Raw genomic sequence first — 27254 nt, 5'->3', positions numbered from 1 at the left:
TAACTGAAGATGCAATATGGAAAACAGCCATTAAACAGGCTACCTCAATATATATTGGGGAAATAATGGCTTATTAATCTAAGCAGGATCCTTTAAAACCTTTCTCATTCACTTGGGTAATCTAGCCAAAGAAGGCTGATCGCTGAAGAACTGATGCTTTTGAATTATGGTGCTGGAGGAGACTCTTGAGAGTCCCATGGACTGCAAGAAGATCAAACCGATCCATTCTTAAGGAAATCAGCCCTGAGAGCTCACTGGAAGGACAGATTCCTGAAGCTGAGGCTCCAGTACTTTGGGCCATCTCATGAGAAGAGAAGACTCCTGGGAAAGACCCTCATGTTGGGAAAGATTGAGGGCACAAGGAGAAGGGGACAACAGAGGACAAGATGGTTGGACAGTGTTCTCGAAGCTACTAACATGATTTTGACCAAACTGCCGGAGGCTGTGGAAGACAGGAGTGCCTGGCGAGCTCTGGTCCATGGGGTCACGAAGAGTCAGACACGACTAAACAACAAAACAACAACAACAGCCAAAGACCACCATATCACCATTTACATCACACAGGAGAGGAGAACAGTTTTGACAACAGCACCCAGACTAATCTGGCTCATGGTAGCATAAGATAGCATCTTAACTCATTATTGACACAAGAGATAATGCACAAGACTTTTAACAGGGTATTAATTTCTCCTGGATTTCTCATTTCTTTGCATAGCCTTTTCTGCACTGTGCTGCTAATATTTAACTTCTATCATCCATCAAGAAAAAGAATGTGGGAAGCCCTCCAAGAGGAAATTGTTCTTTTTGGTCATTATTTTAATCATTTAATACCTTCACTTAAATAGGTCAAAATTCCAGAATTATAAAAGACAAAATCCCAGAAATTATTGGTTAGTTCAGGATGAGCATTGTTTGTGATGTATACTGGGAAAGGGTTAGAGACCCTCTCCTATAGATAGCAACTTCCCCAGTTTTCCCCCAAAAAATAAAATGCCCCACTTGCCTACTAATTACTGCAACAAAAATCTCATTGGGCAAATCCTAATTGCAGATCCCACATGTAATATCTAAATTTGGTCTCCAGGATCAGCAACTGGGCATTGTAGGCTTTCACATCCAGGCTTGTTGAAACTATTCCTGTACTAAAAAAGATCCCTGCACTAGCAATAAATTAGAGTTATGTTCAAAGCAGAATTTTTTAAAAGGCATTAATCTCAACTCTCGCTGTACAACCTTGCATTTTATTATGATCATTTAAGAGGGCACAAATAGATCACTATGCATTGACAACCTGAACGTATTGCAACAACACTTTTTTACAATAATCACAAATGATATAATGTGATGTATGCATACATAATTGTCTCTCTTTTTATGGGCAATTTTTAAATTCTAAAATAAATAAATAAATAAATTTACTGGGGAAGTTAACATAAAATCTAGTTTGAAAGCAAGACTCTTTCATCGCTCTGTAATGGGCCCTTTAATTGCAACAATGAATTGACTCTTTATGTACATGTCTGTCTGTGTTTTCATTTTTCATGGAAAGTAGGCTATCTGAATACCATCTGCTAAAACTGTTGCATGCATATGGCTGGTACTCTATTTGTTCCAAACATTGGGAGGAATGTGGTAGGAGATTGGAAACCTTGTTCAATATATCTTGCACAGAATGCAGAGTTCAAACTAAATAGCACCCATGTTAGTGGAAGTTTTAAGATACTGCATCTGGAAATGTCTGCTATAGAAGGTCTTAAGAGAGAAATAGCCAGAGCTGTTAAACATATTAATACGTAGCTGGCAAAAGAAAAGAAAAATCTGTCCTGGTGTTAAGTACTGAGTCATCATCTGTATTATACTCAGTTGGGATGTTTGTTTTATATGCTGAGCATATAAGAGAAAGAATCACACTGGTATTGTTGGTTCTTATTTTTTTAAAAAAAATGTGCAGACATTTTATGTATTGGGGTGTTTTGTTTATCTTTTACTCTGGCTAGCAAAAAAGCGGGGCGGGGGACAAATGAATGAATAATACAATTATTGGACACATATATTTTATACTAAAATAAAACAGTAACCTATTTCATTACCTGAAGTAGTACAATGCAAAGTGACTGGGTTTGAAGTCTTGTAAACTCTTAAGTCAAAGGTGGAGGATAAAAAATAATAATTTCCCTCTTGATTCAGAATGATATTTTAGTGCAAGAGCTTCATCCCCCAAAAGCTGAAGGGAGTTCACATTACAAAATACAGCCATTAAATTTCCTGTTTAATGAGCTGTTGCTTTTATCTCACTTATCTGGATTCCCTCCTCACTGTTCATTGTGATTTAAAGAAATGCACAATTAACCCATCAAATGTTGCTATGTAGATTGGCAAGATTTTTGTACACAGGTGTAACACTGAGCCATGTGAGGTTAAGAGGCTTCCCAAAACTTACAGAATGTATCCAAAGTTGGACAGATCTTTAACAGGTATTGTAAGCATGTGTGGTGCTGGAGTGGCCCATGGCTGGGGCGTCAGGAAGACCAGACGTCTTTGTCAGTGAACCCTACCTAGGGCTTGGACCTCAGCAGCTGCCCAGGTCCTGACAGAAGCCCCAGTAGGTCACATGCAGATCTTTAAAGAATTATGAGAATGGCTGCTTAACTATTGTTGTGTGTTGTTGCATTCCAGTTGACTAGAAGAGCTCCTTCCGTGTGCACATACATGCACTGTCCTTGTCCACCTCTCTTCCTTTTCCATGTCAAATATGAGAGTGGCCAAAAGTGTTCTGATCTCACACAATTGTGTTAGCCTTATGGAGTTATGCTGGGCTCTGGAAATAAAATGACAGCTTTGGGCCCAGGGTTAAATACAATTTCCTTTCCCTTCACCGGTTCTCCCGCAATCTGTCTGAGCAGTGCTCAGGTTATTAATGGAGCTGACATTCCTGTACAACTGACTGAGCATTGGCAGCAGCCAGGTAACAAGGCAGAAGGTGACGGCAACAAATCATCTAACACCAAAAGATAAGAGATAACGAAATGTGTTTTGGCGATTAGTTTCAGATCATGCCAGGGAAGAGGAATACGTTTCACCTGGTTATTCTAGATCCATATTTTGTTCAGGAAATGTCATACAATTGCTTGGAAGCCTATCTTAGCATTAATCAGCATAGAAATTAAATAATAATACAAATTATGGTTGTGTCTTTTCACATACAGCTGGCCCTCCAAAAAGTAGAAGCACCCACCCTGCCATCAGACCACTCATATGCTTCACATGTCTGCAACTTCTTCAACCCATAACTCCCTATATATCTGCTCCATCCCATTCAGATGGATTCCTCTGTTCAGGCAAGCCTTCCAGGATACTCATAGGGCAGAGCCTGTGATCCTCCAGATGTTACTAGACTATCACTGATTTATTTAATGTATTTATATCCCACCTTTCTCCCACAGTTGGGGTTCAAGGCAGCTGCTGCTACTGCTTCTTCAACATCTCATATCCACCATTGTATATATGCCCCTTCAAAGTTCTCTCCAGTTACTGCCACAATTTTAGATGCGCTCTGGCATGCACAGTATGGCTGTTGTACCTGGACATAGAATTAATAAATGGCAGCAGCCCAGATTTTTGTTTTAGTTAAAAAGCAGGGATGCCCATTTGATGATGAGATGGCAGTGAAGGGAGATCTTAAGATCTCCAGTTTTGTGAATCCAGTTTTGTGATAATTCAGCCTGTCTCCATCTCTTCCACCGAGGTAAGCGGTCCTTCTGCCCTGTTACATCTGATTTCCTCCTTTCACTCCAGTCAGAGCATGAACACTGGCAAAATTCATGGAACTCTCTGAGTCTCCATTCCAAGACAGCACAGCTGTCTTCTGTGCCTGGTTAGGAACTATAGTTTGTTAAGGGTGTTGGGAATTGAAGCTACAGCTCACAGGAATCTTTGGGGTTGCTTTAATGGTATGGCATGCACACAGCTAATGGGTAGGTCATGAGAGTCTCTCCCTCCTGCATTGCTCACATTCCACCAACATTTTCAGAAACATTTATGACTGGGGAGGAATCAAGTGATAAAATTCATTTATCGTGCCAAGGCAGCAGAAATGCCCAATCATTGGCTTCTCGCAAAGATTATCTGCCACCAAATAATGGGTGGGTGTTTCTTTGGTTTTTGTGGGGTTTTGCTTTCGTTTTGGAAGAAACAGCAGTAAATTAGCATTTTTAGGAGGATCCGTGTTAGCACTACATTAACATAGACTCAATCCCGGGTTATCTCCACCTCTTTTCTATACAGAACACTTATTATGGAGCACAATATTCAGAATAGTTTCACAGGCAGAGCAGCCTGTTATCTATGTGTCTCATGTGAGGGAAAGGAAAGCCCTTTCGGAAAATTGTGTTTTCCACATTCAGCATCTTTTCTATGAGGCTACAGGGTGACTCAGAGCTGGGCCAGGATGAGAATTATTGATTAAGTACATCCACGGCCAGCTAGCATAATGAGCTACAGAGCATGTCAGGCACACAATGGCATAAACACCCAAAGGACAAGGAGGCAGCAAAGTAATGCCGTTTAAGTGGTAAATCAAGAAACATGATAAAATGGGAGTCTATATCTTTTGGTACAACGGCATTTAAAAACAACAACACTTTTGAGCTACCATTGCACAGTTTGTGCCAAGACACGACAGAAAGTGGAAGAATAAAATGTACATAATTGACTTCTGTAGGAAAATATCCCTTTAAGTCTTGGGAGTCAGTCGTGAAGTGCATCACACACAAAAGAGGAACAGAAGTTGTGATGATGGGGAAGGAGGGGGGAAAGATTGGAGCATGTTGCCAGCCTCATATTTTTGCTCTCCAGAATAGTCATTTAATATGCTGCTCTTCAGTGATAACAAGGACATATATTCTTGAATGAAGAGGATTAATTTCAATTAATATCCTAGGTTTGTTAATGAGGAGAAAATCTTGCACAGAATAAAAGGTGTTAAAATGTGCGCAACTTACTTAGGGGGCAAATAAGAATCATTCTTAAAAGGTTAAAACTGTTTTTAATGAGGTAACATACTTTGAGGAGAGTCTGTTGTGTATAAAACTACCTGGAAAAGTCTCCTCTGCTCTTTCTGCCATATGTTTATAATGCTGTTAGCATGGAAAGTGAATTAAAAGTATATCATTGGCTATGTAACTTTTGCATTTGCGTTGCAGACTGATTTGAGCCAAGGCTGATTCAAGCCTCGTGGGAAAGTAGCCTTAAATGGAAAGGAGTACTATGGGTTGTTGATTTAAAATCTTCCTTAAATTAATGTGAAACACATTGGAGAGGAGCATAGTGGTGACCACTGGTTATTGAGCTGTCTATAGTCTCTATGGAAGCACCTTGAGCTCCATCCAGAGAATTGTGCATGAACTGCACTCTGACTCAAAAAAAGAGAAAAGAATACAAGAGCATTTGGAATCTGTTTAACTGGATCAAATTGTGCATAGAAATATATTGCTACTTGTCACGGCCACCCAGGACGGGTCCCAGCTCACAAGAGACCTCACTCCGTTGCAGTTTATTTACAGGAAAAGTTTATTGAAGATTTCTGCTTCTCGTACAGTTCAGCATCGTGGCCGTACGTCTGTCACGTTAGACCGCTGCACCACCCCTTGTTCTGCTCTCCACCCTTTCCGGCTGAACACCTTGCTCCAACCCCCTTTCTCTGTTCTCTCCTAATCCTGCTCCCTCCGAGAGGCTGACGACTCCACCCCCTTTACTCCGTTCCGGCTGAGACGCCTCTTGCTGCGTCTGTCTTCCACTGGGCTCCTCTCCGCTTCTCCCTTCTCCTCCCTTTTGCTTGATTAAGGTAACCCCCTTTTGAGAATCCTCTGACTCGCTGCTCAGACTCGTGGATTCCCTCAGAATTCCGTCATCTTCTTCCTCATCCTTCTGCCCCTCCTCCCACTCGCTCTCCGTCTCCTCTGTCATCTCCTCCTCTCTCCCAGAAACCCTGACATCCATCCCCCCCTCGAAGCCCCCCCTTCCCCCCTCCCGCTCGCCGGGTGCAGGTTGAGGAAAACGTGGTTCTTCCGGGGTCGGTTCAGGATACAAGTTGTCCACTTCAACGTTCTCCTCTGTCATCTCCGTATATGTGTGTTCGAACTCGGGTTCCCCACCCACAGACCTCACAGTCTCTTCCTCCATCACTGCTTCTCCTGGCGCTGCCTGCCAAGGACCTACCATCCATCTCTGACTCCATGCCTCCCTTGGCTGATCCACCCACCAACAAGGGCCTGTCTCCTCCCCCCCCAGTCTCGGATCCCTGGTCGGGCTTGTTTCGGGCGTATGGCCCTCGGGTGAGGAGAAACCCTCGAACGTGCTGTCTGACAAAGTGGGCGTGAAAAGCCAATCATCAAAATACTCCTCGGGCATGGGCTTGTGCGGAAAAAGTGCATGGAACTCCTCCTTCAACAGGGGTTCGTCCAACGCGTAACCCGGCACCCAGCTATTGGCAGAGGCCGGAGCGCCTTCCCTGGCTAGAAAATATTCAACTCCCTCCTCCCCCCATCTCGAGTCCAGTATCTCTGTGACCTCGTTAAGAGGTTCTGGTCTTGGCGATTCCCCCCCCTCAGGCGCCCTCCTACGTGGCTCTGGGAGTGCTCCTGACTCTTGAAACCTGTGTGGGGTTTTGTAGGGAGTGAGCACCGACCTATGAAAGACCGGGTGCACCCTGGAACCCTCCGGAAGGGCTAGACGAAAAGCCACCGGATTGATCTTAGCCTCAACTTGATATGGCCCTAGCTGCCTGTGTCCTAACTTCTTCTTGGCCAATGACCTGGCCGGCATCGCGTGGGCTGCTAACCACACCCAGTCCCCAATCTGGATGTCCTCTCCCGCCCTCCTGTGCTTATCGGCCTGCACCTTATACGCCTGTTTTGCCAGCTCCAAATGTCTCCGCAGCTCCTCGTGCACCTCTTGCAACTCCGCTGCAAACTGGTCGGCATCTTGAGGCCCCCCCCCTCCTGGTGCCGCAAATCTCGGGAAGGTTCTGGGATGACGGCCATTGTTCGCGAAGAAAGGCGTCACCCCGGTGGATGCGTGTTTCGTGTTGTTGTAGGCGAATTCAGCCATCGGCAGATAGTCCACCCACGCCGCAGGTCGCTGGTTGGCGTAGCACCGCAGGTACTGCTGCATGATCGCGTTGACCCTCTCCGCTTGACCGTTGGTTTGTGGATGTCTCGCCGATGTCAGGTTGATTTTGACGTGCAAGATGCCCAGAAGCTTTCGCCAGAAAGTGGAAACAAACTGGCGCCCCCTGTCGGACAAGACGGACTGCGGAAGTCCATGCACTCTGAAGACGTGATCGATGAAGAGCTTTGCGGTCTGTTCTGCCGTCGCCACCTTGGCACAAGGGATGAAATGCGCCATCTTGGTGAACAAGTCCACCACCACTAACACCGCCGTCTTACCTCTGGAGCTGGGCAGGTCCGTAACAAAGTCCAACGCTACCCTCTCCCACGGTTGCTGCGGTGTCTCCAGCGGTTCTAGCAATCCCGCCTGCTTCTGGTGCACTGGTTTGGACCTCTGGCAGATATCACACCTGGCGACGTAGTCCGCCACCTCTCCTCTCATCTGGGGCCACCAAAAGTCTCTAGCCACCAACTCCATCGTCTTCTCTTTGCCGAAATGGCCTGCACTAGGGGCGTCATGCAATTGTTGCAGAACCTTGGCTCGAAGATCGTCGGTGGGCACGTAAAGGGCACCCTTACGAGTCAAAAGTCCATCTTGCAATTGGAACTCATTGTTGTCTCGCGACCCTCCGCGTAGCTCCTCCATCTTGGACTGTGCAAACTGATCCCTTTGCAACGCGCGTCGCACCGCGTCCAGGTCGACTGCGATGGTAGCGCACGTCCACGCCTGCGGTGCGAAAATGTGCTTTGCTGCGATTGGAGCTGCTTCCTCCAAGTATTGCGGCTTTCGGGACAGCGCGTCTGCAATAACATTGGAGTCTCCTGGGATGTATTCTATTTTGAAGTCGAAATCCGCAAAGAACTCCGCCCAGCGCATGTGTCGCTGGGTCTGTAACTTAGCCGTCCGCCAATACTCTAAGTTCTTGTGATCCGTGCGGACTTGCACCGTGTGCTTGGCTCCTATTAAGAAGTGTCGCCACGCTTTGAAAGCTGCATGAATGGCCAACAACTCCCTGTCCCATATGGTATAATTGCGCTCCGTCTTGCTGAGCTTCCGGGAGTAGAACGCACCCGGTCTCCAGTTGCCTTGTGAATCCTCTTGCAAAAGAACGGCCCCAACCGCTCTGTCTGACGCATCGGTCTCTACCCGCATGGGTCTGCCGGGATTCACGTGGAGCAGCTGCTCTTCGGAGGCGAAAAGACCTTTAAGCGTCCGGAAGGACCGCTCCGCTTGTTCGGTCCAGACGAACTTCTTCTTCTTGGAACTGAGGGTGTCAGTGATAGCCGCCGTCGCGTTCGCAAAACCTTTAATAAACTTGCGGTAAAAATTGGCAAAGCCGATGAACCTCTGGACCTCTTTCCGATTTCGAGGGCTTTTCCAGTCCAACAGCGCTTGAACCTTAGCCCTGTCCATGGCCAGTCCTTCGTCGGACAACTTGTAGCCAAGGAAATCAACCTCTCTGACATCAAACTGGCATTTTTCCAACTTGGCGTACAGCCTGTGGTCCTTCAGCCTCTGCAGGACCTCCCTCACGTCCTTATCGTGATCCTCCGGCGATTCCGAGAAAATCAGGATATCGTCGAGAAAGCAGACACACTTCTTGTAGAGGAGACCTGCTAGCACGTGGTGCATAAATGCTTGAAAAACGTGGCTGCCATTTTGGAGACCGAAAGGCATGACTCTGTATTCGTATGTGCCCAGAGGGGTGAACATGGCGGTCTTCCACTCATCTCCTTTCCGGATGCGGATGAGATTGTAAGCTCCACGTAGGTCCAGCTTGGTGAAAATCTTGCCCCTCCTGACGGTCGCTAAAAGGTCGTCAATCTTGGGCATGGGGAAAGCTTTGGGCTTAGTCAAGCTGTTTATGAACCTGTAATCCACTATAAGCCTTTTTTGGGGCGTGTTTTTCTTCTTCACAAAGAACACAGGGCTGCCACCCGCTGCTTTAGATTCCTGGATGAAACCTCGCTTGAGGTTATGGTCTATGAACTCCCGAAGCTCTTGCATCTCGTCTTCCGACATGGAGTACAGCTTGGCAGCAGGCAGTTGCGCCCCTGGCACTAAATCAATCGCGCAGTCGTAAGGTCTGTGAGGCGGCAACTTGTCAGCTTCCTTCTCACAGAAAACCTCCAAGAAGTCCTGGTACTTGTGAGGCACTGTTTGCACCATACCCAGATGCAACTGCTGCTCGGCTTCTCCTCCCTGATCGGTCTGAAAGCAATGCTGAGCACAATACGATGAACAAAAGGTGATCTGCCGCTGGTACCACGCAACCGCAGGACTGTGCCTCTCCAGCCAACTCATGCCTAACACGATGGGTGTGTCCGATAAGTGGGTGACATTGAAACTAATAAGTTCTCGATGGTTGCCAATCTGCATCATCATGGGAGGGGTTTGCTGCACCACTTGCCCCCCCAGCAACTTCCTGCCGTCTACCGTGACCACGTTTAGAGGCGTCGTTGCAGGCAGGAGCGCCATGTTGTGCTGCTTAACGAACTGCAGTCCCACGAAGTCGGCGTTGCTTCCCGAATCGATCGTTATTGGAACCTCGAGGAGTCTCCCATCAGGCAACTGGAGTGTTGCTGTGAGCAGAACTGCCGGTCTGGGAGGCAAAGGGTCCACGCTCTGCAGTGATGCTGGGGGCTTGTCTACAGATCCGCCTGGCTGAGCCCCAGTAGCTCTGCTTCCAGCCAGGCACTGTCGTTTCCCTGAAGCTGCTCCCCTGGTTGCACCTCTGCTGTTACAGTTGCCAGTGCTGCAGTGTGCTTCTGGAGCCTCTGGGGGCACTCTTTCGCCATATGGTGCGCACTGTCACAGATGTAACACTTCCTGGTTCCTCTAGGAGGCTTCGCTTTGGCTGCACCAGGGACAGGGCTCTGGGATGGCTTCTGAGCCCTAGCACCACCAATCTCCATTGGCTCCTCGCTGTCCTTCCCCATTGGCGAGGGGTGCGCACGGCTGAAATCCCTGTGCACAAAAGGGAGAGTCCTCGCTTGCGCACGCGCTTGGGGCCCGTCCTCCTCGTGCCACGGACGTCCCTCATGTCGAATTCCAATAGCTAAAGCCCGTTGCACCACGTCTTCTAGGGTCTGGGGTCTGTCCCCCCTAGCGATCTCATCCTTGATGGGGGGGCTCAATCCCTCCCAAAAAAGATCTCTGACCGGCTTACTGTCCTTTGGCCAATCTAAGGCGGTGAGCAATGCAAAAAATTTAGAGTGGTATTGGCGCACAGTCGCTTTCCCCTGCCTCAGCCCGTGCATTTGACGGCGCGCAATGTCCACATCCACAGAGGATTGAAAACAAGAATCCATCGCTTTGATGAACGCAGTTGAATTGCGACGGGCCGGTCCATCTTCGCGCCACAGATTGCGTAGCCAAGCCCTGGCCTCCCCATGCAGGTGCGAAACAATGAACCCCACTTTCTCCTCCTCATCTTTAAAATCGTGACGGAGTAAATGCAGTGCATATACGACGTCCGCTCTGAAATTGGGATAGTCTTGCAAGTTGCCATTAAAATGCGGAACCAGGGCACCCCCCCTCCGTCCAAGCGCAATGCCCTCCGCTCTGGAACCTGGGGCCCCCGCCCTGTCCGCGTGTTCCCACCTTGCCTGCAAATCCTGGCACGTCTTCTCCAAGTCGTCATTCTTCTTCTGCGAAGCAATGACTGCCGATGTGAGAGCGGTAACCTGATCCCGCAGTGCAACCAGCTGCTCCTCAGCGCTCATGGCTGCTCCCGTTCGTGAGCTTCGCAAAAAAAAATTTTTGCTTTTTGAGAGGGGACTTACTGTCACGGCCACCCAGGACGGGTCCCAGCTCACAAGAGACCTCACTCCGTTGCAGTTTATTTACAGGAAAAGTTTATTGAAGATTTCTGCTTCTCGTACAGTTCAGCATCGTGGCCGTACGTCTGTCACGTTAGACCGCTGCACCACCCCTTGTTCTGCTCTCCACCCTTTCCGGCTGAACACCTTGCTCCAACCCCCTTTCTCTGTTCTCTCCTAATCCTGCTCCCTCCGAGAGGCTGACGACTCCACCCCCTTTACTCCGTTCCGGCTGAGACGCCTCTTGCTGCGTCTGTCTTCCACTGGGCTCCTCTCCGCTTCTCCCTTCTCCTCCCTTTTGCTTGATTAAGGTAACCCCCTTTTGAGAATCCTCTGACTCGCTGCTCAGACTCGTGGATTCCCTCAGAATTCCGTCATCTTCTTCCTCATCCTTCTGCCCCTCCTCCCACTCGCTCTCCGTCTCCTCTGTCATCTCCTCCTCTCTCCCAGAAACCCTGACACTACTGTAGGTGTTCCTAACAGTGTACTAAATATTTGCTGTTCATTTAAGCAACATTCAGCAGTGCCAAGTCAATCAAAGTCCTATGCTATAGATTTCATTAGCCTTTCTTTTCAACAAAGGAGAAGGAAACACAGTAACCACCTTGGCTTTCACACAGGGAGGGTCAGATCAGGCTGTTCATATGATCCATGCCATTTCTTCATGGTCCTCACGCATAAGGATATTTTATCTCATTTGCACATTAATCTGTGGTTCAAAAAATAAACCCATGATACAATTTGCATTTAAATGCTATTCTGTTTTCCCTCAGTGCACTCATTCTAAAAAAAAATGTATGTTGATATGCTTTTTGTACCCAGAACAGGAACATTTGGGGTGTGAAAAAAACCAACACATAAGTAAGTTCCAACATTCACCTTAGTCCTGGGAGTGCAGATTAAGTCCATTCATAATGGAATTCCCAAAGATCAAAGCCCTTTACAGACAATCTCCTTTTGTGCAATGGCTATCGTCTGAGGGGGAAACTCAATCACTGGCTCCACCTTTGCCACCACATGCATGCTGGTCCTGCCCATAAAGACCCACCGTTTGGGAGAGTAAGTTAAAAGTGAGGTGCCTATTGTACACATGGCCCCTCCCCAGGCAATTTAGAATTCCATGCAATCTGTGCCCACAACCCCAGAGAGCCACTACCATTTTACTGTTGTTAGTATCTGTCCGTCTTAGGAGACAATAGAGGGGTGTGCCTTTGGGAAGGTTGCAGCACCTGCTGTGGCTGTGGAGACTGATACGGGAGAGACATGTTTTGTTGCAGCTGGGGCAGATGAAGGCTGATGCAGGTGTACCACTGCCTTTCTTTACCATTCAGTGTAAACAATACTGAGCTAGATTAGGGGTCAGCAACCTTTTTCCAGCCGTGGGCTGGTCCAGACCATGTGGTGAGGTAAAGGTAAAGGGACCCCTGACCATTAGGTCCAGTCGTGACCGACTCTGGGGTTTGGGCACTCATCTCGCTTTATTGGCCGAGGGAGCCGGCGTACAGCTTCCGGGTCATGTGGCCAGCATGACTAAGCCGCTTCTGGCAAACCAGAGCAGCGCACGGAAACGCCATTTACCTTCCCGACGGAGTGGTACCTATTTATCTACTTGCACTTTGATGTGCTTTTGAACTGCTAGGTTGGCAGGAGCAGGGACTGAGCAATGGGAGCTCACCCTGTCACGGGGATTCGAACCGCCGACCTTCTGATCGGCAAGTCCTAGGCTCTGTGGTTTAACCCACAGAGCCACCCGCATCCCAAAGACCATGTGGTAGGAGAGAAAAAATTAACAAATTCCTATGCCCCACAAATAACCCAGACACATTCTACTCATGTAAAAACACACTGATTCTCGGACCATCCACGGGCCAGATTGAGAAGGCGATTGGGCCGCATCCGGCCCCCAGGCCTTAGGTTGAGCTAGATGGATCAATGGTCAGGCACTGTATATGACAGCTTCTTCTGCTCCTATGAATGTAGCACCTTTCTCTCCCCAGAAAGAAGATCAAATTATTCAAACATACCCAACGAAAACACAAAATATTCAGGGGTGTGCTAGTAGTTGGCTTGGCTGGCCCTCACCAATGGCCCAGAGGGAAGCTCAAAAAATGCCAATAAAGCCCAATGGCCAGGGTGACAGCTGGAGATCCCCAATGCAAGAAGAGCCCCCTCAAGTGACAATCCTGCTGAGGGTCCTTCTTAAAACTGTAGCTACCCCTGCTGAGGAAGTTTACAAGCTTGACTCGGGGCAGCAGATGACATGCACAGCAATAAGGCATCAGTAAGGAAATTGAGTTTCATTTAATGTTATTGCCTTTAACAGGCCATCTGGCAGCCAGGTATAATGAGGCCTTCTAGAAAGTTTTAAATGACTCTCATAATAAGATCACCCTATTCCTTAAAAACTGCAGCATTTCCTACTTTCCTCACAGTAACATTTCCCAGTATGTGACAGCTCCATAAAGACCTATCAACCCAATCCACATTACAGCAACAAATATGCAGAGAGTTACTTGCTACTTGAGGGAGCCAGGTCATGTGGCAAGAGCTTTTAAATGTTACCCTGAGGAGCAGGAGAACTCACCACAGGGAGCCCATGTTCAGTGGCATTCCAAAGGCAAATGTAGCATTGAGTTCACCTCTTAAAAAACATTTCTGACACAGACATCCCTCACTGCTGAAATTTTCACCCGACAGGTATCGCATTGGGTCACATCCTTGCACCAAACATTTCACCAAAAAAGTTGTTATCAGGCACTGCTGCTTTTTATAGCTTTGTGTGCACCTTGATTTGTGGATACACAACAATTCAAATATGTCAAGAAGGAGAAGACAAGAGATTATGTAAGACAGCTGAGAGCTGCATCCTTTGTCTTCAGTCCAACCCAAATCTTGCACTTCATGCACTTCCCATGTTTCTGAGGTCCAAGCCTGACATTTCCTTTAAGCAAGGTTGCAATTCACATCCAGCTGGTGTCCCTGACACGGTTTTCAGTCTTTTATTTTGCAGCCGTATAAAATATGAATATGACCAACTGCTATTGTAAAACATACCGTTACCCATGTTACTGGGTTTTTTCCAGAATGTGCAGGATGTTTCAATTCTCATTTTTGAAATGATTCTTGAAAGCAACGCACTATTTAAATCTAAAGGTTTTGGACTAAATCTAAAATTTTTGAATGGGGAGGGGGGACAATCAAATTCCGACTCTCTTCATCTGAGCACAGCATGGAAAATGACTCAACTGCAGCTTGCACACAAGACACCTTTACAGAGGGCATTTGCCAATAAGATGCTACCCAATCACTTCGACAAATAAGGCAAAGAGGCCATTTCTTCCCCTCTGCCTCTGTGTACTCATGTATTTTTCAAAAGTGTCATTCTGTGTGCCACTTGGCATTTGGATGAGCTTCTCCCCTGGGAGTTTAAAATGGAGGATTGCAACAGAATGGTTCCAAGAATGCTTGAGCACCTGTGAACAAGCCACATTCCTTTGGTTTTCTACTATCACACAAAGCTTTGAAAATATTGTGACTCAGAGCTAATTTAAGCATGTGAGAGACAGCACACTGTAAGAGTTACCGTATTTTTTACTCTATAAGACTCACTTTTTCCCTCCTAAAAAAGTAAGGGGAAATGTGTGTGCGTCTTCTGGAGTGAATGCAGGCTGCGCAGCTATCCCTGAAGCCAGAACAGCAAGAGGGATCGCTACTTTCACTGCGCAGCGATCCCTCTTGCTGTTCTGGCTTCTGAGATTCAGAATATTTTTTTTCTTGTTTTCCTACTCCAAAAACTAGGTGCGTCTTATGGTCTGGTGCATCTTATAGAGCGAAAAATACAGTACTTCTGGGTTGCAGTTGGAAAAAAATCACATATTTCGAATGCCTCTTCCTCATATAAAAGCTAATCCCTTTCACCCCTGACAAGCCAGGTCTCCATTTGTTCCTACAAGAAGCAAGAGGAGAAACATGAGTTGCAGCGCAAGTCTATACATCTTTCCATAAGCAATTCCCATGGAATTCATGGGGCTTTCTTCCCAGGTAAGCAGATATAGGATTACAGCAGGGGTGGGAAATGGCAGGTCCAAATGCCGCCCTCTAGCTCTTTCTGTCTGGGACTATCTGGGACTCTTTCCAGACCACACCCTCAAGTCATGCAACAAGCCTTCCTCACACTTTCCTTCCCCCCCCCCCCTGGCTGCAATGTGTCCTTGAGATCAGATAATGGCCCTTGCTTCCCTGGACACAAGATTGAGAGGGGTGTGAGAGTGTGTGCAGAAACTAGGCTAGTGTACGAAGGTAAAATTTACCTACATTGCTCCAACTTCTTTTGCACAAATGGTTACTCAGAAGGAAATGCTGCCCTTAAGATTGAAAAGTTTCCCTGCCCTTGAATTACAGAATCACTTGCCTTTTCTGCTTTCTGCTTTCCGACCTGTACAGTAATATGTGAATGAGTAAGACCCACAAATCCTCGTTTACTTTTGAACAGAAGTAATGAAAAGAAGAAGAAACATATCTTATTTTTCTCTTCATATATAACAAAATGAACCAGCTGTGCACTGGAAAAAAGGTCACAATCCCATTCAGCACGCCCCATTTCTACAAACCAGAAGTTGATCAGTGAAAATTTTGGCAGCGTAACAAAGTCTTTAAGAAAGACTGAAACACCACAAGAGAGAAAGCCAAGAGAAGTTCTCATCGGGTGTACTGTTTTTATATTTTCATGCAATCCTATCATGTTTATTTAGTTATTAAGTCCTATTGAATTCACTGGGAACTGGGAAATCACTGGGAACTGAATCCGCTGAGACTTATTTCTGAGTGGACATGTACACAGGATTGTGCCGCAAATGTTTATGTTCCATCACAATATGATTTCTGACTGAAAATAGACTGTGGGCCTCATAATGAATACTATTTTGGGGTGGCACCTCCCCTTGTGAAGACGAATTTCCTAAATATAAGGGCAACTTCTAAATATCAGAACCTAGAAGATGCTATATATTCTCCTTTAACTGAATGCAGTCATTATAGCTATATTCCAGAATGTTTACTGAATAACCTGCATCAGTATTGAAAATGTGAACCCCAATGAAATATCAGAAGTGCAACCCTTTAAAAAAAGCCCATCAAAACATGTTTAGCACATTTTAGATACATCTTCCTCATGTCCCCATGTATCAACAACTTGTAAGCCTTCAGGATCACAGAAGCATCATAAAGGGGCAATCTAGTGATTTCAATCTCAGTTCCAGGACTTGAATAATGTAGTAGGAGAACTAGCTGATTTTCTGGCAATAACTTATTTCCCACATAATTTATTAGCTTGTTTATATGTAAGACCAAGAGTCTAAAAACCACTGAAGCAAGTAACAACGAAGATTAAACAAGATACTCGATAAAGTTAACGGGGTACACAGAATTTTACAGCAAATATACACACGTACGACATCTTTTCAAACAGATTGCTGATGGATAATCCCATTCATCCAAAAATTGAATGTATTTAAATGCCTTTACCTTTTCAATCGCTTTTCTCTTTGTTCCCAAATCCATCCAGGTGTTTTCATTCTCCAGCATGTCCATAAAGGCCCAACGAATCCCTTCAGTCAATTCTGCCATCTGCAACAAATATTACCATAATTACTTAAGAAATGTGAAATGCTCTGAAGACTTTCTGTCCAATTCAGTGAAGGGACTCTGCATGCAGAAGCAGCCGTGTGTGTCTGTGTGTGTGTAGCCAAAACAGATGTACACATCTGGACGTGTGTTCACATCTGCAAATCAAAATGCTCATCTACAGTGCTCATCTGGTCCCCAGCTAGATGTCACTAATTGTACTAAATTAGTGTGGGGTTGGTGCCTATGAAAGTATAAACATTAGAATCCATAGCAAAGTTTCCCTTCCATTTACCGTATTATTCGCTCTATAGGACGCACTTTTTCCCCTCCAAAAATAAAGGGCTCCTTGGCTTCAGTGATAGCAATGCAAAGCCTCCGAAGCGCAGAGGGAGCGCTCCCTCTGCGCTTCAGAGGCTGCGCGTTGCTTTCGCTGAAGCCTGGAGAGCGAGAGGGGTCAGTCGCTCTCCAGGCTTCAAGGCTAGCCATCTGAAGCCTCCGGAGCCCCTTCCATTTCTCCTCCTGCTGCACTCCGGAGGCTTCGGGTTCCTTTTGCTGAAGCCGGGAGAGCAAGACTCTCCCGGCTTCAGCAGAGAGGGAGAGCTGCGCAGCGCCCTTTCAGCGAAGCGGGAGGAGAAATGGAAGGGGCTCCGTTTCTCCTGCCGCTTCGCTGAAGAGGCGCTGAGCAGAGATGGGGAGAATTTGTTTTTCTTGTTCTCCCCCTCTAAAACAAGGTGCGTCCTATGGTCAGGTGTGTCCTATAGAGCAAAAAATACGGTATTTTCTACCCTTTAACTCCAAGACTACTCTTCAAGTGTTTAAGAACTGGAAGAACATGGTTATGAAAATATTAAAAAATCTTTTACTGGATAGAGCAGAGCTGATATGTGACAATATATATATATGGGCCCAAGGAAATTGTACAAGAGCATCAGTGGCTGACTGTAACCTAAATATAATATGAATACATAGCAGTGTAATAAAGACACTTCCATGCAACGTTTTTCTGTGCACTTGGTTACGTTTTCTGCAGCATACATGCAGCATCATAAGAATGTAAGATGAGTATGCTGGATGAGGCCAATGGCCCATCTAGGCCCGCACTGTGTTCTCACAGCAGCCGAGGGAAACCAGCAACCAAGATTCAAGAACAGGAGCACTCTCCAGAAACTGATATTCAGAAGCAATTCAGGAAAGATGAGAAATCTGTCCATAGGTCAAATTAGCCAGGATGGCTGAAGTGGAGCCTCCATGTTCCACGGCAGCATAGCAAATGCCATCCCATTGTTTTCTTCATCTATTCTGGATTTACCATTTCCACATTTTTTTACTCATTGGACTTTCCACAAAAAGGATAAATCCAGATTCAATGGGAAAATCTCGTGGGATGGCATTTTGATGAGGACAGTGTCATGCGGAAGCTTCCAGGCATGAATGGCACCAATTCCATAACAAAATGCTGTGTGGAAGTGTCAGTAATGTCAGGTGAATCACCTCCCTGATTGAAAGTTTGGAGATTGACCTAAGTGGGGGAAAATAATGTCCTTATCTAAACAACCGAAGGGGATTGTAGCATCTCATTTTCATGATTCATTACTAGCCTTTAAATATCACATCATTTTTATACAATATGGAAGCCAGTACAGCCCTGGCATTAAATATGACCAAGCATTCAACAGTCGGGAGTAAACTGCATCCCAGGGAATAAGGTAACTTGGAGATATTGATGGCAGAGCACTGTTTCAATTAACTTAGTGCACTAATGAGGTGAACTCCCTGTACTTGGAGGTTGGCAGTTCATATTCTAGCTCTACAATTGGACCCTGGTGTATATTCTGGTTTTTATGCACCAGCTGTAGCAGTAGGGGTGGGAGGAGAAATCTATTCATACCATCAGAGTTGTTATCAAAATTGTTCAGGCGTAGCCGTACGAAATGCTGCCTAGACTGTAGGTCAAAAACAGTGCTATATTTAGACACAAATAATATCTCTTTGATAAAAGGAGGGAGACAAGAAAACATCCAGGGCATGAGCTCATCAGTGACTAAATACAAAAATACCACGCTTCCCATAATTCATTATTTATTCAGCATGGACCTTCTACAAACTAAGAGGGGGGAAGGTTTGGTGTCATCTAGATAGCTGAAACACAGGAAAAGGAAAGGCAGACTGAAGACAATAGAAGATGCCATCTTTTAAAAAAGAGAGATCTACCTGGCAACTAGTCTATGACCCAGTCCCCATCCATCCTCAAGAATACGCCCCAATGATATCAGTGAGATTTATTCAAGTCAATGTTCACAGGATAGCATTCTACAATTCTGGGCATACTTATGTAAGATCATGGCATTTCTCAGTTACTAAAATGTCTCATTTGTCATTTGATCTTTCCAGCTATTATGGAGAAAAACATGATAGTAACAAATAGCCCTAAAGACAACCTATGAAATACTACACAATGGTTAAAGTTGCAGTGGAGAAGGAGCCACAAAGCACCAGTGGTCAGATTAAGGTAGTTTCTGGTGCCACCATCACATCAAAGTGGTAATGGCACAAGTGATCTCTGGGCCGCATCACCCACAATGCTTTGCTCTGAGGAAGGGTGGTCCTGCTGTGACGAGGACATCAGGGAGCAGGTGACAGCAATGATAAGGGGAGAAAGAATGTATAAGAGGATGCAGTGGAGGATAAGGAAGGAGTGAGAGACGGAGGAGGAGGTGGTGGTGGTGATGATGATAATGACAGAGGGAGGAGGAGGTGAGGGCAGAAAATGTAGAAGGCAGCAGCACAATTTCAAAGACACAAAAATGCACCTACCATATCCCTCTTGTCTTCTTGGAAGTGCAGATCTACAAACATTCTTCCAGCAACATAAGGGAGAGCACTTTCCACGAAGTTTACACATTTATCCCACTGAGGCAGTAAGGAGGTTGTCCCCTGGATTACCTGTTTTGACCAAACAACATTCCATGACTATAACCAGATTTGCCGCAAATCAGGCAGACATGTATTTCCTCTTCTAATCTCCCGTACTCCCACAAGAGCAGCGTTCTGGAATTCTAGGCATTGAACAGCCACAAAAGGGTTGTCCCCATGCATATGCTCATAACTCCAACATTGACTGGGTGGAGGAACACTAGGATACATTAGGGGTTTGATACAGCTGTGGAACTTTTTCTCAATTTGGGTACCACTCACTATTAGTGTGGAAAGGAAAACTCACTCTCTAATAATAGCAACGTGTGAACAAAGGTGCAGACAATCAGCTACCATTTCACTGGAGCAAACAAGAACTATGTCACTATAAATAGTAAATGTGGAAAGCCCTAGAATATCTTAAGTTAGGAATGGTACTGCTAGCTCTACAGTTTGTAAATTCTCAGTTCTATTCAGTTCATTACAGAGTCCCAAGCAATGATGTCATCCTTTATCTCTGCTTCAAATTCCAGCCGTTAAAGAAGGAAAATCACAGCATAACACAGAAACATGATGCTGCAATAAAAGGGAGAAAGACTTGGATGTAAAAAAAAGATAACCTGTGAATTTTTCATTCATCTCTGTGCCCAGACTAGAGTCCTGATGTCCTGAGAGAGGTTAGGTAATGTTCTCCAACTTCTTTAAATGCATTGAATTCAAGCTTGCTAGCTGGAAGCAGAGGGACTCACAGAATCCATCTATCAACTGCTGTCTTCATAAGCTTCATAGGCACACAGGGCATATTGATATCAAAATCTCTCACTTACCCTTGAAAACTCCAACCACCTATACTGAAAGCGTCGGCTGAGGTTAAATATTCTCGAATAAACCATTCTCCATACCAGATAGTTGGCAATAGTCCTGTCAAAGCAGACACATCTTTATATCAGACAGTTAGACCCATGTGTTGTAATGTACAGCTGTCTGAGACTATAAATAAATAGGTGACTAGATTCCACCACCCCTCCTCAAATCAGTGCACTACCTGCAATGGTAGCAGGTAATTGAAATTAATGAGCAATGACCAAATTCACAAAAACCTGTTAGACAGAAGCGGTTGCATGATAACAGCCATTTGGTGTGTGAATGATGGTGGATCTTCCATTTGGAGCATATTTCAACAGTTTTGCATCCAGAGATGGAATTTGACGTTAGTGCTCCTGTGCAAAGAATGGGTGTTCTCCCCACACACACCAAGTACTCACGAACTAATGAAGCAGAAAGAATCTAGCTACAAAATCTATAGGTAAGTTTGCCTTAATTAAATGTAATGGGATGTATTGCAACTTTTAATCCGAGTAGATCCATTGAAATAAGTTTGTCATGTTCATTCATTTCAGCGGGTCTATTCTGAGTACAAGTTAGTTGGCCACAACATGTCGTGATATCTGGTGATCCTTACCAAACCATCAACAATACATCACCAAATATCTCACACATCCTACTCATACAGTAATAATGAAACACTTGCAGGGCAATTCAGATGGCAAGTGCAACCATATAAACTAAAGGAATAGGCTTCCTACTACAGAGAAGTAAATATGGTATTTATTGGCTTAATTGGAAGTGGAACATAGCAGGGATTAGCCCAGAAATCAAACTTTAGTTCTGAAAACGTATCAATTGATATTTTTTTTTTTTTTAAAAAAAGGGAGAGTCTTTGAGCCTATATAGATAAATTCACCCCACTTATCAGCCCACATTCATTCAGGATTAGAGGGCAGAGGTTCCAGGTGACAAGGTTTTAAGGCCTGCGCCTGCCGCTTTTAGAAATTAAGCACCATGGTACATTGTGCCTTATTCAGCATTTTCGGATATAGAATGTGATAATACTTCTGTAATCCAGTGTTATACACCTGAGGCTTCTGCATGGCTGGATCTCTTAATACTAATGCTCAAAGACATTAAAAACACATTTTTCAGAGTCAGAGCTAGCAGTAATATGGCACTTCACCCCCACTGCCACCACCTCAGAGCATTTTGGCAGTGCTAGACTTTTCTACCTAATTAAAGACAGCCAATAACGTATCTCCCTATTTTTTTTTAAGCACTCTGACACTATTTTGATTGATTCAACAGAACACAAAAGTGAATGTTGCCGAGATAAATATTATAACTGGTTATGTGTAGTATATAACACTGCTGTTTTGCTTGTGCAACAGACTTGCACCTTGAAATCTGCCCTCCTTTCCTCACCTGTGCAGCTGCCCTGTGCACCTGGGGCATCCTCCAGAACAAATGTGGGCGTGGGGCACAGGGAGAGAATAGGAAGGATAAGTCCTGTTGTGGAAGCAGAATGCTTGCTTGCTTATGCAGCATGGGACACAACCCTCACACCATCCCGTTCTTTTCAAAATGTAGGGTTTCAGTGTTACTTGATGAATAAAACCAATTCATCGATAAAAACATTGTGGGCCAATCAAAACTGGAACCTGCTGTCAGTGTTTGTGCTGTGCCTCAGAAAGTTATCAATAATCAGGATATCAAACTGGCCTAATCCCAAGGACAGAGGAACTGCACTATTTTAGTTATTGGGGGGGGGGGATATATCCTGTCTGATGCATTTTATATCCTTTTGGGTGCTAGCAAAATGAACCAATTAAAAAAAGAAGGGGACAAGCAGGTGAAGACCACCTGAGGACCAAAGTACATATGACAATAGTCACATGCAGTACTGCTTCACTCTTTTTTTGGTCAGTGGCAGGGCTACATGCGCTCCCCCCCCTCTCTCTCATAGCCATTATGGAGACCCTATCAGGACTCTAGCAGGGAGATAGAAGGGATTTAATCATTTCCTCCACACACCTGCAATATGCATTGCTGATAAAAACTCCCACTACTGATACAGATACGGGGAGGAGATCTACATTGGCTATTTGTTTTTTTACACTCACACAAATCATAAAATAAAATAAAATCTGTACTTTACAGCAAAGCCTGTTCCAGTTAAGTTTTCCTGCTCCCCCCCAGCAGGACTATCTACCACCAACTGCGTTCTGGGAATGCTTCTGGGAGAAAGAGTGAGGCAAGCGAAGTCACCTGAGCCTGTTCCAAATGGGCTCACTGACATATTTCCTTTTATTGTGTCTTTCACCCCTTACCTTTCCTCTCAGTAATTTCCCTGCTTCCTTCTCTTCTCCCCACTGAATAACATAGAAGACAACCCATAGTCACTAGCATTATTTTCACAATTCTGTAGAACTTGCCACGTTGTGGTAATGGACCTTTACTATGCAGTACCCATGGCTTCTGCAGAAGTCATGGGCCCTTTCTGCGAAAACAGCAGGACCCTCTTGGAGCATCTCTGTTTCAATGGCATCTTTTCACTTTGCTATCTTTAGTATCTGCAGTGTTCACGAAACAAACAGGACTTATGGCTGAAGAGCAACAAATTGTTCAGTCAATATGATGTGCCTTCCCAGTCGTAAGAGGATTCCTATAATGATCGCCTCAATTTCCACATTTTCCCCCAAGCACAGAAAGGCTTTGTATTTGGGGGGGGGGGAATCCATTCGCCTGGAATTGCTAGCAATGAGTTCTCTTGCTGCAGCATTCACATGATTTTGTTTGCATAGCAACCCCAGAGACAGGAATAATTGAAAGGGTCCATCTGTGGTTTGAAAACAAAGTGGTAACAAACCACAGTATGCCAAGATCCTAAACATTATACTGAAAAGTCAGGGATTGTTTCTGAGCAAAAAACATACACAAAGCAAATTAGAAATCCTTACTTTTTTCTTTCACTTTCTAGTATCCTGAACAAATCCTTGAAGTACTGGGGCACGCGAACAACGACATTTTCTGAAGCATCTATGTCCTTAAGTTCAGGATAAAGCTTGGTGTCTATCACCTTCTTGATATATCCTAGCCAGTCAAACTGAAACACAGCAAAGGTTCAGTTCCTGACTCTTGCAGACAACAACAACAAAAGCTTATAAGTTAATTACCTGCCATTAGCTGAACGACTTAAAAGTTTTGCCTAATTTCAAAGTTGAAGTTCACTGCACATCACAAATATTTTGAAACTTAAATAAAAATGCAGCTGTATTTAAAATAATAATAGTGAACACCTGTTTCAACTAATTTCATTTAAATTGCCATCTTATGCACATCTGAAGAACCTTTCAGTTTGAAAGGTAATTACACAGTCCAATCAGGCATTAATATAGTCATTTTCCAATTAACTTCAACCAACCTGAGGGATCAGGGTGCTGAGTTCCGATATGTTCATTTTGTTGTACATAGATTCACTGGTTCGATTCTCATGAGGAATCATTATCTGCAAAATATAAATGCAAACAAATATTATTTTCCTCCACAAATCCACTCTGACTTTGCCAACACTCACATAATCTGGGTGCGACAAGGTATGAATAGCAATGTTACCTGTTCAGTTTTCAATAAAATAAGTTGCAAACCTATTATTATGATTCATTAGCAAAAAATCTTCTTTTTCCATAAACATTTTACATTTCCCCCCATGTAACACAATGAAATTCATCTTTATCCATACTAATATCTATCCCTTCCAGTATGAAACGATGTTCAGTTTCATAATCCCAGGCGGATACCTGAAAGACAGGAAAATCTAGAAAACTAACTAACCAGTGGACTAGGAAGAAATTATTGTAAACTACTGATGCTGTCTTCAAATTTAGCACTGCAATTAGGCCTGGAAACTAATTGCCAGTCAGGTCAGGAATGGCATTATATTCTCAAGCTGTCTTGCCCCAGTGAGCAGGCTGGCCACTGAATTTTGCACCGCCAGAAGTTTCCAAATTGTTTTCAGTGTTAGCGCAACATATAACTCATTATAGTAATCTAACCTAGAGGTTATTTAGCAGCAGCTGTAAACAGCTCCTGCTCATTTACAGTTATATTCTTGTTCAAAACTGAAATCCTTCGAGTATCAAACTTATTACTGGATGTGCTACTGGCAGTTGCCTACTTGTGGACATATCTTGCCAGTTCATCACATTTATTATTATTATTATTATTATTATTATTATTATTATTATTATACAGTGGTACCTTGGATCTCAAACATAATCTCTTTGACTTCCAAAACATTCTAAAACCGAGTTGCAAAAGGCGGGCTGCAAGTTCAATGGAGAAAATTGAAAAACAAGCAGTGGAAGCCGTTTGACTTCCAAGGCGCATTGAAAAATGGAAGCATTTACTTCCAGGTTTTTGGCATTCGGCTTCCAAGATGCTCAAAAATCGAGGTACCGCTGTATTTATACACTGCCCTGCATCCAAAGATCACAGGGCAGTTCACAACATAAAAATAAAAGATACAGTTTGTCACTGCATTGGAACTCCAGGAAAGCACCAAGTGAATGAAGAAGTGAAGCCATGTCTACCCCTTTGGACATCATCCAGTTGCCACAAATGCAGCTAAACCCACATTTAGAAAAGCACTAACCTCAGCAATTTTAACTTCTAGTTTCAACACAGACTTCATGTCCAACTCTGCGCGTGAAGCATTGGCCCCCAAAAGCACTGCTGTATCCACCATGAACTGGAACAGAGCTTCTCTGTACTATAATGTGATAAGAATCCAGTTATCATTACAGCTAAACAGAGAATTAACCTCAGCAAAATAAAGTATGCCCCCCACACCTTATTGAAGCATAAGAATAGTACATTGTTTTCTTACCTTCCTTTTTCAATTTCCTTTGCATATTAATCATACTATTGTGCTCTATATTAGTTAACATGCTCTATCTATTCAGCATTCATCCTCATTTGCTTGCATGAAACATGCACTGATGTTAGATTATATCCAGTGTTTATTGAGCATTTGTTCTGATTTGTGTATGGAGTGGTTATGCAACAATGAGCATTCATCCAGAATTCATCCTGATTTGCTTGCAGGGCATTTACATGTCTTCCCAGTAGCCATTTGTTTGTCCCTTTCAATGAATTTCCCCATCACTTTCCAAACCGCAAAAATGTTGTGGGTGGTTCTGCTAGAGCAATGGTTGCCAGGTTCTCTCTCCTCTCCTCTCCCTGTGTGCCCCCCACGCAACCCCTAAATCTGTTCCCTCCAGTGAAGGTTTATGGGCCACAGATGGGGGACACGGTAAGAGGAGAGCATGAGGAAGTTCTACTGTGCAGCTAAAACTCCTTGTCGTATCAGAACTTTTAAGCTGGAAACAACCACTTGTAGTAGTAGGTAAGGTGAAGGTAAAGGGACCCCTGACCATTAGGTCCCGTTGTGATCGACTCTGAGGTTGCGGCGCTCATCTTGCTTTATTGGCCAAGGGAGCCGGTGTACAGCTTCCGGGTCATGTGGCCAGCATGACTAAGTCACTTATGGCGAACCAGAGCAGTGCACGGAAACGCCATTTACCTTCCCGGCGGAGCAGTACCTATTTATCTACTTGCACTTTGATGTGCTTTTGAACTGCTAGGTTGGCAGGAGCAGGGACCAAGCAATGGGAGCTCACCCCGTCGCAGGGATTTGAACTGCCGACCTTCTGATCAGGAAGTTCTAGGCTCTGTGGTTTAACCCACAGCGCCACCCGCATCCCTTTTGTAGTAGTAGGTGGTTGTTGTTAAAAAAAGGATATGTTGTGCAAATCCCTATTCCATCTAGAACAGTGGTTCTCAATCTTTTTTTGACCATGTCCCACCTAAGCATCTCTAAAATCCTGGTGCTCCCTCCCCCCCGTGACATATAATTCTTATTATTCAAAAAGTGAACTCGTATTCACGTGGAGGAAGCCTACAAGGTCATTAATTTGGTCTAACTCATTCTCAAATTTCCCCCCTTAACAATCAGATTGCCCCCCTGTAGGGCGTGTTGGGAACCACGGATCTAGAAGTATGCAGTGAGAAAGTGAATCTACATTTTACTCAGCTTGCAGCAGGAACTCATTGGGGATTGGGGAGAAATTTAAAGGTGAACTAGTTCGCAATTTCCAAAACAATATGTGAACCAAAAGAGGCATCCTTTGAAATTCACATTTTTCTGAATTTTGCAATGCAGTTCTCCAGCAAAGTTCTCTCCAAAAAAAATGCATATACCAGCATAAAATGTGACATAAATGCACGTTATTGAAAACAGCGTACAAAATGCATTCTATTAAGGGAAACTGCTTTGGAGAAATTTACATATTAGGAAAAATTACAAACAAAAAGGTGTATATTAAAATGCCGGTGAGATTTCATGAAGACTAAAAAAAAATGCAAATTGAAGATTGGGAAAAATGCAAAACTGAGAGAAACAAAAGTTGACATAGTCACCCATCCCTAGTGGCTACTAAAGAGAGGATATTTTCAGTAATGGCAGCCCAGTTTTGGAATGTTCTTCTCAAAACCCACACTGTGGTTCTTCCACCAGCAGGCAACAACCTTTTAACCTTCCCAGGCTTTAAAAAAAAATATGTTTGAGTGTTCCTTATGTATATGACACCACTTATATACTCCGCTGCTGGATTTATTCAAGTCCTGTATTGTGTTATTTTGATTATGTTTTGGATTTTTTTATATATATAATCTTTGTGTTTCACAGTTTTAATTTGCTGTTGTTGACCACTCAGATAATTTCAATTACCGAATGGCATAGTATCAGATAAATGGAAGTAGTAGCAGATAAATAGTAGCAGATAAATGGAAATAAATAAAACAGTTACTGCAGAAGGTTTAAATCTCTAAACAGGA

The 27254-nt window shown here is 44.4% G+C and overlaps 2 protein-coding genes across 5 annotated transcripts in view; one reads left to right on the top strand and one right to left on the bottom strand.

Annotated features, from left to right (window-relative positions):
* LOC309368869 (uncharacterized protein) overlaps positions 1-20339 on the top strand; it is a 269378-nt gene extending 249039 nt beyond the window's left edge. For all 3 annotated transcript variants that reach the window (XR_014167927.1, XR_014167928.1, XM_081909230.1), the window contains one exon: positions 20060-20339. The gene's annotated coding sequence lies outside the window, so the exon portion shown is untranslated. The remainder of the gene's footprint in view (positions 1-20059) is intronic.
* PHEX (phosphate regulating endopeptidase X-linked) overlaps positions 1-27254 on the bottom strand; it is a gene marked incomplete at its 5' end in the record, with an annotated part of 98583 nt that overhangs the window by 37348 nt on the left and 33981 nt on the right. For both annotated transcript variants that reach the window (XM_081909175.1, XM_081909176.1), the window contains 6 exons: positions 16512-16613; positions 19428-19556; positions 20354-20447; positions 23318-23463; positions 23782-23865; positions 25012-25128. In XM_081909175.1, the coding sequence (XP_081765301.1) occupies positions 16512-16613; positions 19428-19556; positions 20354-20447; positions 23318-23463; positions 23782-23865; positions 25012-25128 (672 nt within the window). The remainder of the gene's footprint in view (positions 1-16511; positions 16614-19427; positions 19557-20353; positions 20448-23317; positions 23464-23781; positions 23866-25011; positions 25129-27254) is intronic.

This window comes from Podarcis melisellensis (assembly GCF_964234715.1).
Source record: "Podarcis melisellensis genome assembly, chromosome: 4".
Classification (NCBI taxonomy): Eukaryota; Metazoa; Chordata; class Lepidosauria; order Squamata; family Lacertidae; genus Podarcis; species Podarcis melisellensis.
Note: the sequence above shows the minus strand (reverse complement) of the source record. Positions and strands in the feature narration are given on the sequence as shown.